The sequence below is a fragment of the Lepisma saccharinum genome, chromosome 14, assembly GCF_977018435.1.
Source record: "Lepisma saccharinum chromosome 14, izLepSacc3.1, whole genome shotgun sequence".
Lineage (NCBI taxonomy): Eukaryota > Metazoa > Arthropoda > Insecta > Zygentoma > Lepismatidae > Lepisma > Lepisma saccharinum.
In genome coordinates this window covers 58,110,768-58,124,617 of record NC_139242.1, presented here as the reverse complement: position 1 = coordinate 58,124,617, position 13,850 = coordinate 58,110,768, and the positions used below count along the sequence as shown (strand labels likewise).

General features: G+C 36.8%; 1 protein-coding gene across 1 annotated transcript in view; it reads left to right on the top strand.

Annotated features, from left to right (window-relative positions):
• Positions 1 to 218: 218 nt before the first annotated feature.
• The window catches only part of brk (transcriptional repressor brinker), a 31,713-nt gene continuing 18,081 nt past the window's right edge, over positions 219 to 13,850 (top strand). The window contains exon 1 of the mRNA XM_083135697.1: positions 219 to 1,449. Coding sequence (XP_082991823.1) covers positions 390 to 1,449 — 1,060 coding nt within the window. The 5' untranslated portion in view covers positions 219 to 389. The remainder of the gene's footprint in view (positions 1,450 to 13,850) is intronic.

Here is a 13,850-nt window from a genome sequence, read left to right as displayed (position 1 = left end):
GTTTCCCGCCTGACCAGACATGGTGGAGGGGGGCGCCTCAAATTGACTGCGGGCGCCGGACCGTCCTTTCTCAGACTCGAGAGAGGGGAAGAGCTGTCAGACGACAGAGGGGGAGGGTGGGGAATGGGAAAAAGCCTGTTCTCCCTCGACAGACGAAACCTGACAACGTTGCATACTGTTGTCTGGACGGTAATTTTCTCTCTGCTTTGAATCGAGGCGTTCTCGACGTGCTGAAGGGGACCCGACTGACGGAAGCCGCGGTGTGAGACGAGGAGAGGAGAGCTTAGCTGGCGGCGAGCGTGGTGTTTCACGCGTGGGATGAAACGAGTTTTCGAGCATTCGAACCAGACATCCAGCCGAGACTGCGTGGGATCTGAGAGAGTCAAAACATGAGTGTGGTTGGTGGGCGGCGGACATTTCCTATTCACTTCAAACTCCAGGTGTTGGACTCGTACAGGCAAGATCCGGATTGCCGCGGTAATCAAAGAGCTACAGCAAGGAAATACGGAATTCATCGACGACAAATACAAAAGTGGTTGCAAGTCGAAAATATTTTACGATCGTCCATGGTTACAGAGATAGACAAGGATGGGGCCTTGAACTTGAGTTGTAAAAGAAATAAGGAGGAATGTGATAGTGATAGTGAGGAAAGCAGTTATACGTATCTGCACTGCCACAGAAGAGAATACGTAAATATTGACTGTGAACCTAAGCAAGAATGCGACGAAGAAGTAGCAACACTTAAAAACGAACAGGAAGTAAGTGAAGAAAAGTCCGCTTACAACTTGACAGACTGCCAAGAATTAAAAGCCCTGGATGATTATCCAAACATGAACAATACCTGTAAAATTGTCGACTTTGGACTTGGCAAGCGACGTTCGTTTTCATTGCAGTTTAAACTAGAGGTTCTTAATGCATTCTATAACGATGGTATATGCAGAGGTAACCAACGAGCAACTGCAAGAAAATTCGGTATTAATCGACGTCAAGTCCAAAAGTGGCTGCATCAGGAGAATGAACTCAGACGAGAAGCTGAGTTCAGTGGCGGTCTGGACAGGCAGCGATTGGGTCGTTGGTTGGAACCAGAAGAGGGGTATCCCAAAAGCGAAGAAGAAATTGAATCAAATTCAGAAACCGAAGCAGCAAATTTGCGAGTGATGACTATTGTGAACAAAGTGGGTAGTGGTGAAATGATAAAAACTACTGTAAATTCCAAGCAGCCGAACTGCGAAGAAGTACTCCGTAGGAAGAGAAAGAGCGAGGTGTTAATTAATTATGTTGAAAAAAGAAGACCAGGGGGTATCCGGTTTTCGGGAAACGAAAGTGAAAGTGAAGTGGAAAATTCAGAACACATTGTTTGTGATGTTGAACCAGTTCAGGAAACCGCCTTGTGTTTGGTTACAAGAAATCGTGAAGAAACTGAAAACAGGGATAGTGTGAATTTTGCAGGTAGTCAGCATGAAAACAACATTAATTTTCATACAACAGATGTAGGTACTTCAGGGAAATACAAATGCCTCACAGAGACTCGTTTGGGAATGGATGGTGTTTACTATGTATGTAGTCCCATAGTAAGTGCGAAGAGACATATATACCCTTTGGAGTTCAAGCTGAAAGCTCTGGACGCTTATTACAACGATAAAGAATGTAAAGGAAATCAGAGAGCTGTTGCAGAAAAATTCAAAGTTCATCGCCGACAAATTCAGAAATGGTTAAGACAAGAGTCTCAATTACGAAGCAATACAAAGCAATTAGTTGCTACTGCCATTTGTAATATTTTCAGATAGGACAACCTATTTTTATCCAAAAGCAGGGTTTTAAGCTATATAGATAAACATATATTTTAACTTAGTGTAATATACCATGTTAGTTATATGGAAAAGAACATTGAATCTTTGATAGGGTGGACAGTGTTGATTTGGACAAGATGATTATATATTTTGAATAGGGATATTTTTGTCATGAATTTCAAGACTAAAGCTCAATAAGATGGTGCCATTGTTATTATGCGAACTGTATAACTTATGTTTTTGTAGGATGAATGTACACTTCTTGCAGGATATTTTCTCAAATTTGTATAATTTCCAACAATATTGCAGTGAGTGACATGAGGTTGTGATTGTGAAATATACAGTTCTACATTACTCTATAACTTAAAAAACTGACAGTGTTGAATTTGCATGTTATTATAGTTGTCTTGTGTCCCTTTTATACCCTTAGAATTTCAAGTTTCTGTGATTAAGTAGGCTTTATTCTAAATTATTATTATCAAAATATTTTCACCAAGTAAATAGTGATAACTAAAGGAAGTTGCATCAAGTGCCTAAGAGCATATTTGCTAAGAAAACCATATTCAGACAAATAATTAACTTAGATACTCTTTCTTAATTGTTTTGAAATGCTCCTAAGAGGTTGTTCTCTAAATGTTATTAATTGGGTTCAAAAACATGCATGCCTCAAGCATGTTCAACCAGTGTACTTCATTTTCATTGTGGACTGGCTATTTTTGTCCACTTCTTTTACTGACAGACTACTACCAGCATTTCGGCCGCATTTTCTGGTTACTTTACTTCTAAAATTATCTGAAGGTGGCTTACAGTGCAAAAAGTAATGTTGCAGATTTATTTTCCAACATTGTGCTTCATTCTTATTAAATTGGAAAATTTAGCTTGATTACCAGGTTACTTTCAGAAGCAAATTTTGTTGTTGTATTGTGGATGGTAGTTATTACACAACCAGATAAAAAAAGTATACTCTAAATAATTAAGTGACAAGTAACCTTCCTGATACAGTTGAAATAAATGTAATTTTATTTTTTCCAAGGCTAAATGTAAAACTTATTCAGCTATTTCACACTTTGCATAGTCCGAGCACAAGTTTGCAACTGCTGACACTTACAAGTGTGCAATTCAGTTCAATATTAGTGCATGTGCCAAATGATTATATATATTTGTTTATTTTATACTGCTCCATTTCTAGAATAAATTTGTTCAGGGTGGCTGGTAGCACACATGTTGATATCAAAACAGCAAAATCTAATTTTTTTATGTAAAGTTTGCATATTAGTGTGAATCGTTTTTAGTATAAATTTAAAGTGCATACTTATGTCAATTATAATCAGTAATTATCAGCACAGTTTTGCATTGATGTGAGTATCTTGCTTGAAAAGAGCTGTAATTCTTTGTGGTGTGGTAATGCACCAATACCTCAAACAGTAAATCACATATTATAGTACTTACTTCATGCATAGGTAAGTGCTATACAAGTAAGTAAATAATACTATCATTACATAAATAAGAACTATTTGTCTTAAATTACTAATATTTCAATACTCCCATGGGCCCAAGTTTCAATTTTGTAATGTGATATCATCATTATACGTATGAGTTTTATACATGAATCGAATTCTGTTAATGTCTATAAGCACAAACTGAACATGTTTACTGATTACTTACTGGCTTTATCATGCATTTTTTTTTCATATTCCTGTATGCTTACGTGAGTAGGTTAGGGGATTGTTTTTTGCTCTTAGCAATTATGCTCCTGCTTGCTTAGGGTGCTACTATTTATGTGGCATCCTTTGTTGTGTTATTTTGGATTGTCATGTTGGGTGCTATATTCACTTGCACGAAGCCTTTGGTCTGGGCTGCTTCAGCCTAAGGTAACAGAGGTACAGTCATGTTCAAAAAATCTGTCGCATGGATTTTTTCTAAGTCCAACGTCTTACGAAATTATGTTGGTAGCTCTGAAACAAGGAAGTGTTGTGAAATATACGATCCTCCAATCAGAGTGAAGTTCGATTCGGAGGAGCAGGAGGCGTGACTCACGGTCTTGTCCACAGGAAGTTCAACCAATGCAGCATTTCCAAATATGAGATAACGTCCCCATTGGTTAAATATTGTTTCAATAATGCGAATCGGCAGAAAGATTGCGCAAAAGTTTACTTTGTCGTTTTAATGCCTTTAATCGTTTCAAATTAGTATTAAATTGGCCCAATTATAGTTCACGAGCTTAATATAATGTATTCATGCGTGTGTTTGACAATCAAATATCACTCATTAGAACAATTTTCACATTGTTTTCACTACGTGAGATGACATTTCATTTACATTTACGATAAAATAGTGGTTTGGGTGTAATAACAGTTTTCATTAATTAATTTAGAGATGCATTTTTATTTGTTGAGTTAATGATTAGGTTAATTCGTTATTTCTCGCGAAAAGAGGGAACCACAGATGAAAGAAAATACACAACTTGTATTATTGAGGTCAAGAGTTCGTTTTAACATCACTTTTTGCACACATAGGCTAATCACGACTCGGGATACATTTAAATTGGAATCTGACACATTATGCGACCTGACTGGAACTCGGAAAAGGACACACTGATTACAAGACGTCGATACATTACCACTTGGTCTGGCGAACGCCAATAATAATGAGGGGTTGTGGGAGTGGGAGGGGGGTGACGGAAAGTAGAAAATAAATAGTATATTTTGGGGTATTTAATGTTATATTTATACACATACAAACCTAAGAAAATATTTATTTTGATACATGTGCATGGGGATGGGGGGGGGGGGTGGCGAAGGGGGAAAAGAGAGGGACAGAAAGATATTGGGAGAGATGGGACGAAGAGGTGATTGTGGAAAATGTTTTATTTGACGTTCAGTAATAAAAACAATCAAATCAATGATGATTATCTTATAAATACCATATTTAATGTAAATTTGTTTTAAAAATGGGGGCGGGGAGCTGTTTGTTTTACGTTCAGTGCAGGATAACAAGTGGAGACACATAGTGGTTCGTATGTCACTTTAAACTGTAGGTCCAGGCCCCATTAGCCTATCTGTGTATAACGTGGATTTAGAATTCAGTAGAAAATAACGTCGATCTAGTATTTTGGATTTTAGATGCGTTGAGACCACTAAAATTTCCAATTCTTATAATAAGAAACCTGTCCTCATATTACCATTTTGAAAGAGAGAGAGAGTTAATTGTATAATCTTGGTTGTTAGTTTCAAAGAAGACTAATTCAAATAGTAACAATGGGAACGAATAAAGCTTACGAAAAGTTTTGCCACCGTGCGGATTTGAACCTACGACCATTAGAGTGACAACCCAGTGCGATAACCACTACCCCACGAGTTCGTTCCTTCTTACGGCATGATTATGAGTTAAGACCAATTCGTTCAATATGCATTAGAAATATAATCCCCACCCGCCTCTTTATAAACAACACACCCAAACGCTCCTTTGTAGCAAATGAAATAAAGGTGGTATGAATGTCACTAAACATTTAAGCAAAATCTACTATATTTACGACGCAATCGTTTTACATGGAGAGGCTAGAGCTTCGAGAATTGAGGTTGTGACGTGGCTTCTTGTAGTGGTAGGGTAGATATTCGTATGGCAAGGTTCCAGCGTGCACTAGCCAGTAATTTCCTTGAAAAAAACTTCAATTTTTTTATGATGGTAAAGTGGTTCGGTGATAGGCTATCAGTATTACACGCCGAAGATTATAAGTTTGACTTCTGTTCGATTACCCCTATTATTATTATATATAGCAACTAAGTATTGTATTTAATTAATAATTGAAAGAAATAAAAATATTATATATTTTTTAAAAAAAATAACACTCCTTTCTAATGATTTTTCAATGTTATTTTTGAAAATAATTTTTCAAAATATGTTTTTGAATTTCTCATCATTTTACTAGGATTTTCATAAAAATTATCCATGTGTCATATTCGACGAAATGTCATGTACAGCTAAAGTTATACATTTTTATTTTAGGGAAAATTATCAAGAAACAAAACAAATAAATACTTTTGACATCCTTTTGTGAATAGTATTTATTTTACATTATTTTTTGTTCACCATGCTTAGTTGTATTCTTGTAAAAAGCATGAAAAACAATATATTCTCTACATTTCGCAAATCAAATAATATACGAATTTTCGTAATAAGTAAAATGTAATAAATAATTTTTCGGTTTAATAAGAAATAAAAATCGCAGAGTTAATCGAACGGTGAATCGAACACAGAATTTTACAACCCATAAAATGCCTTGTAGCCTTTGCAATGAAGTGATGTAGATTCAAGTAATAAAATTTCATGCAAAATCGCACGTTATAAGATTGTTCAAATATATTAAATCAATGTGTCCATAAGTTATTATACTGTCAGCCATTTGGCACATCTCGTTACAAAATCTCAGCACATCACCATTCACTAGTTAATCGAATTGAATATTGATTCACTTCACAGTTCCATGTGCAACAATAGTTTCGACTCATATCACGTGAGATGTAAACTGAATTCAATTTTCTCATTGTATGTAACTTGAGGAGCTCATGTAGAAATATCAATTATGAGCTCTAAGCTAAATTTGACGATACAATCGCTTGATCAACTCTTGCTGCCAGACATTCTACGTTCCTGTTTGCTCCAGGTCGCTTCTGCATTTCATTATCATTGTTTTTACCTCTAATTCATTCTCATTGTCGTTATAAACCTACGTAATTTCTACTGTTTACAGTAGACAGAATCTACTGTTATCAATTGTAGTACTCTACTGTGTCTCTCGGAAATCTACTCAAAATCAATGATTTCCTACTGAACACTTTCAGTAGGCCTAATGTGTAATTACAGTTGAGGAACTACAAGTGAAATATTCTCTTCAGTACTACATGTAATATTGCATGTAGTGTGTTTGAATTTGAATTCAAAATTTTGGGCGCGCCAGCACTTAGGCTATTTTGCACCTGTCACTTTATACGGGGTCCAGCCCCTTACCAGAACTAAAATAACATAACTGTAACGTTGTGTTGTAACTAAAATATTAAAATATTCTGAATTCGGTTAAAAGCTGAGGCTGTAAAGAGGCACTCAGCACCCACAAGGACCAAGCACAGGACAACACAGAAAAATATACTGGCCATGGGGCCAGTCGCCAGAACCTCGTTAGTCTGCAAACTGAAGTCCAGGGTGTACTACGTGTGAAGCAACAATTGGGTGTACATACTTCGTGGAAGGTCATCCCTTACACCCTTGTAGTGTGTTTAGCTCAGTATGTTAGCTGTAAATATATCTTTTTATTCCTCCTCACTAACAATTTGTTTTTATATCTATTTAAAATTTAAACCAACCTCACTTCCATGTAGTACACCCTGAACTGCATTTTGCAGACTAACGAGGCTCTGGTGACTAGACCTACTGTTAGTATAATCTTTGTAGGACTGCGTGTGTGTTGTCCTTGTTTGTGCTGACTGTCAGTCGCTTTACAGGCTCAGCTTTTAACCCAGGTAAGGATATTTTAGTTTTCAGACACGCTTTTATTTTTGTCATGATAAGGGACTGGACCCCGTATAGCGTGATGGGTGTAAAATACCCTAAGTTTTCAGGCACACAAATTGTAATTCAAATTTAAAAAATCTTAACATAGATGTTTCAAAACACCTATTGATCTACTGAAACCAGTACAGTAGAGAAACTGCAAGTGAAATTAATTTATTCAGTATAGTATATAATATGTTAAGTTTAATATTTTGGCTGTAAATATTAATTTCATACCCCCTTATTATTTTTTTTGTATTTATATCTTTTTGAAAATCTGAACACAGTAGATGTTTCAAAACACCTATTGATCTACTGAAAACAGTAGACAAAAGTTTCATTGGAGTAAGTAGAAAAGAGTCATGACATAATACCCAAAGAAATCAACCATTATGAATTAATGTTACATACTTTTTTTTATTTCACTTTCCAAAACCTAGGAGCTCAAAATAATACATGGCATGCGATTTACTAGACAGTCTGCTTTTCTGTGATTGATTCGTCGTGCCCAGTCGGGGATAACTTCCCTTCAAGGTAAAAGGGGAAGGGGAAGAAATCCACCACAGTACCATGACGTATGAAGGAACATGTTCACAGGCATCCAATACAACTGATAAGGGTTCACCTGACCTTGGAAGTGTGGGAAACACGTTTCACGCTGGTTTCCAGAATGCTGTGGCTAAATCTGGAACTAACGGTGGAATAAGAAATAGTTTGTAACATTTAACAATGACATTTCGCATTTACAAAATATGAGATATGTAGACTTTGATTTATTTCTTATAGTAGACGGTAGAGAATTACTTACCACGAAAGTCAAGTTCTAAATTGCAGGCATCAAAATCTACGCCAGGTTGTGAAATACATTTGTGATAGACAGCAGATAGGTTAAAAAGGTTTACAAGATTGCTAACGACTCTTAAGACAAACGTTCAACAAAGGTTATTGAGTGAGAAAATGGGAAATTGTTAAAAATAGCGGCTTAGTTGAGTGAAGATCGAAGGTTCGAATCTCTTATAGAACCGGCTATTTTTTTACACTAATTTTTGGTGCGTAATATATTTAATGTATTGTCGACATTTATAAGAAAAAATATGACAACTCTCCTCCTCCGTAACGGTGCGGTCTAAGACTCTTTGCTTTGGATTCCGACTGCAGCGGGACGGCATGGATTCGAGTCGTCCTGGGTTCTCGGCCTGTTATCTGTATAGGACCAGTGGCAACCCACCATCGTGAGGAAATTGGGGAGCTACGATTGACTGGTGTAACCTGTTTTCAGATATCTTCTATAACGGCTGAGGGTTTGACGTGCTGACCAACGTCACCTCGTTGCCAGTTGAAGATAACTCTAGGTAGGATTGTGGAAGGGAGACTGACAGTCGGGAGATAGCCCATGGCCCTTCGAGGTTTTAAAATATGAAAACTATTCCTTCCGTAAATCTAATTTCTCGTCATTGTCACGTGAGATTTCTTTTCAGTATGACTCCTGCAATGCTAATTAGTTCCTAAGTAGGATAATGAGATGGACAGAGAGATATAAAATTATGAGTTCACTGTTTAAAAAATAAGCATTAACACATTTTTATATTCACATACCTCTTTACAAATTCCTGAGCACGTCACTACAAATGAACCAATCTAGTGCACACTAGAGCCTTGGCTTATCGATACCTATGGGGTATCCTACAATTACAGTCAAACCACAACCTCAATTCTCGAAGCTGTAGCCTCTCCATGTAAAACGATTGCGTCGTAAATATAGTAGATTTTGCTTAAATGTTTAGTGACATTCATACCACCTTTATTTCATTTGCTACAAAGGAGCGTTTGGGTGTGTTGTTTATAAAGAGGCGGGTGGGGATTATATTTCTAATGCATATTGAACGAATTGGTCTTAACTCATAATCATGCCGTAAGAAGGAACGAACTCGTGGGGTAGTGGTTATCGCACTGGGTTGTCACTCTAATGGTCGTAGGTTCAAATCCGCACGGTGGCAAAACTTTTCGTAAGCTTTATTCGTTCCCATTGTTACTATTTGAATTAGTCTTCTTTGAAACTAACAACCAAGATTATACAATTAACTCTCTCTCTCTTTCAAAATGGTAATATGAGGACAGGTTTCTTATTATAAGAATTGGAAATTTTAGTGGTCTCAACGCATCTAAAATCCAAAATACTAGATCGACGTTATTTTCTACTGAATTCTAAATCCACGTTATACACAGATAGGCTAATGGGGCCTGGACCTACAGTTTAAAGTGACATACGAACCACTATGTGTCTCCACTTGTTATCCTGCACTGAACGTAAAACAAACAGCTCCCCGCCCCCATTTTTAAAACAAATTTACATTAAATATGGTATTTATAAGATAATCATCATTGATTTGATTGTTTTTATTACTGAACGTCAAATAAAACATTTTCCACAATCACCTCTTCGTCCCATCTCTCCCAATATCTTTCTGTCCCTCTCTTTTCCCCCTTCGCCACCCCCCCCCCCCATCCCCACGCACATGTATCAAAATAAATATTTTCTTAGGTTTGTATGTGTATAAATATAACATTAAATACCCCAAAATATACTATTTATTTTCTACTTTCCGTCACCCCCCTCCCACTCCCACAACCCCTCATTATTATTGGCGTTCGCCAGACCAAGTGGTAATGTATCGACGTCTTGTAATCAGTGTGTCCTTTTCCGAGTTCCAGTCAGGTCGCATAATGTGTCAGATTCCAATTTAAATGTATCCCGAGTCATGATTAGCCTATGTGTGCAAAAAGTGATGTTAAAACGAACTCTTGACCTCAATAATACAAGTTGTGTATTTTCTTTCATCTGTGGTTCCCTCTTTTCGCGAGAAATAACGAATTAACCTAATCATTAACTCAACAAATAAAAATGCATCTCTAAATTAATGAAAACTGTTATTACACCCAAACCACTATTTTATCGTAAATGTAAATGAAATGTCATCTCACGTAGTGAAAACAATGTGAAAATTGTTCTAATGAGTGATATTTGATTGTCAAACACATGCATGAATACATTATATTAAGCTCGTGAACTATAATTGGGCCAATTTAATACTAATTTGAAACGATTAAAGGCATTAAAACGACAAAGTAAACTTTTGCGCAATCTTTCTGCCGATTCGCATTATTGAAACAATATTTAACCAATGGGGACGTTATCTCATATTTGGAATGCTGCATTGGTTGAACTTCCTGTGGACAAGACCGTGAGTCACGCCTCCTGCTCCTCCGAATCGAACTTCACTCTGATTGGAGGATCGTATATTTCACAACACTTCCTTGTTTCAGAGCTACCAACATAATTTCGTAAGACGTTGGACTTAGAAAAAATCCATGCGACAGATTTTTTGAACATGACTGTACTTACTTCACCATAATGAGCTAAAAACAATGGAAGTCCTTCATAAACCGTGCAAAATGTTTCACTTTTTAGCAGAGGTAAAAGGCTCAAGGATACCATTTAAGTAGATTAGGGTCATTATGTTTGATTGCCAAAATACTTACATACTTTCCTTTATCTCCTACATGTGTATATAACCTTTTCATACAAACAAGAATGCTTGTAACAGCATAACTTAAGAGCACAGTCATTTGGCGTACAAGATAGACACCCTTCTTGTACACATTTTTTAGGAAAGGTCTTTATCACTGAATTTATAAATAATTTACAGTATTTCAGATATAAAGTAATATGCAAGGTCATCAAGTAACTTACATAATCTAACTAGTAGGAAAAACATGTTATATTCTTCATCACACATCACAAGGAAGAAATCATGTAACCCAGAACAGAGAATCAAAAACTGAGTATCGGCATCAGCATTTGAAGTGGAAAATGTTAGCTGGGAGGATGGATGTTTGATCGAGCCTTGGGGTTAGCTGGGGGGATCCTCCTATGGTTTAATATGGCGACAATGAGAACTGGGGGATGCTTTGCAAAAATTTTGCTAGCTGGGGGGGGATGCCATCTCCCCCACATCCCCCATCACTTCAAGCACTGATCGGCATATAAGACACACCCTGTTTTTCAGACCAATTTTTAAAGAAAATAAAGAGCATCTTATACGCCAGCAAGTATGGTAAATACTATCTGCAATATTAAAACACACACATTAGTTTCTCTGGACTTCAAACTTACCTCATTTCTCATGTCTAGTATTCTCAATGCTTTGTTTATCCTCCTGTGCAACTTGTGAACATCATTACATGATCTGATTGTCACCCCCCCCCCTCCCCAATGATTATGTCCTCTGGTAATGTGAACTCGCTACATCTCATATTGTCAATTAGTTTTTGAAAGTAAAGTTCATTATTGATGATACACGTCCAGGAACCCTTGACCAACAATACCCCGTTGAGAATTATGTTGATTTTTAATCCATAGATTTTGATCTTTTATTTAATATAAAATGTGTTTTGTGGCATGTAGAGCACAAATAACAGAGATATTTGATCCCAAAATATGGCCTGCGTTAGTAAAAAAAACCTCCTTTGCCAAAGTACTTTCACAGTCTTTTTATTCATGAAATTTGGTTGTATGTCCACTCAGAGATAGACACATGTTAATAATAATGCAACCAAACTTAGCACTTCTAACCTAAAATGCAAAATTGTTCATTATTAACCACATTAAATCTAACACTCGTAACAATAGTTTTTCTATTTGTGTTTTGTAAGTTTTCAGTCTTTTGTGTTTGATTTACTTTATTTTATTGTAAAGTTATTGACTTTTGTCATAATATTTTCTGTGTATGAACTGGCAGGCAACGTCTCTTGTGTTGTTTTGAATTTTTCTATTGGGTGCTATATTCATTTTTGTGAAGCCTTCAGGCCAGTGTAACAGAGGTACATTACTTCACTATGACACATCTCTGCAAGATAAACAACAGAAAACATTCATAAACAACATAATCTTCATAAACCATCCAAATTTTGAGGTCGTTGACCCACTGTACCCACTCGAGAATTACATTGAATTTTGTTTCAGTTGACAGATTTCAATGTTTTCTGTAATATAAAGTTGATTCCATCACGCGGAAAACACAATAACAGAAATGTTTGATCCCAAAGTATATCCAACATAAGTAAGAACTTGCCATCTCAGAGTACTTTTGCCACTTTTTAATATGTAGTAAAAACCGATTGTATGCAAACTAAAATAGCGAAAGAACACGTCGGGAATTGCTGTCAGCTCATAACCTAAAAACATAAAATTATAGCTGCTGTTGTGGAATGCCATGTGCGAAGCCTTTGGGCTGTTCTGCTTCACTGTAAGATAACAGACGTAATTTACTTCACAATAACACATTTCCGAGAGCTAAAAACAACTGAAAACATTCATAAACCATTAAAATACAGGGGATGGCCAAAAATATGGAAACAGCTGCAAAGAAAAGACTGAATGCTGTAGCTAATAAGGTGCAGGACCGCCTTTAGCTACCAAAACGGTCTGCAGTCTCCGAGGAGTGGACAAATACAAGTCCTGGATGGTGGATAATGGGATCTTGCACCATTCTTCGTGCAAAACATGTTCACAATCCTCCTCAGTGTTCTTCTGTCTATGTCACTCAGTGTACATTTTCGTCCATGCGGGTGCTTATCTGATGATGTCTTTCCGGACACGCTATTATGTCATCTTGATCTTGGATAGGGTCCCTCTCGATACGCCAGATAATATGGCTACTTTGGTGCCACAAGGCAGGCACCAATGATTGGCCCTCTTTGAAACACTGTCAGCTTGGACATGATTCCGTATCAACTGCACTGCATGCTATCTACAGTGCATCTGTCGACTCCTACCAGTCCAAGAGGGTCCTATCTCACGATGCAAAACAAAAGAATGTCACACCGTGCCCGATTTCAAGTGCAAAAATTGCATCGATATCACCTGTTCCAATGTCGTGGTGTTTCCATATTTTTGTCCATTCCCTGTATTTCAAGTTCTGGAGTGGGACCAGAGGATCAAGGGTACCCAATGTTTTTCATTTTCTAATGGGGCACTGAGAATTAGTTGTATCAACATCTATTCTGTTCCTACTTAATCTTCATTAGTGTTCATTCTATTTCCAAATTAATCATGGTACGCATGCATTTTTTACATGTTTTGATTTCCAGTGATCAGAACGCTACATTTTAAAAGTAGCTTAGCTACATTTTAAAAGTAGCTTAGCTACAGCTACATTTACCAAAATGTAGCTCGCTACGCTACTCCTGTTCACTACTTTTTGCGCTACTTCTGCATAAAAAAAACTTTAAAATAACCATGTGGATATTAAAAAAATCCCCTACTACTGGTAAATAGATTCTGTTATTTATTTTCATGATTCCCGTCATTCGATAATTTTGATAGTTCACATCAACATCTTTTTCTTGAGAATAAATATTTCATTTTTAATAGACTGATATGAAGGCAGCATTTTGAATGAAAAGTACCTGGGGCCCTTTGTTTACAAAGGGGCTCCAGGTTTGATACCCAGC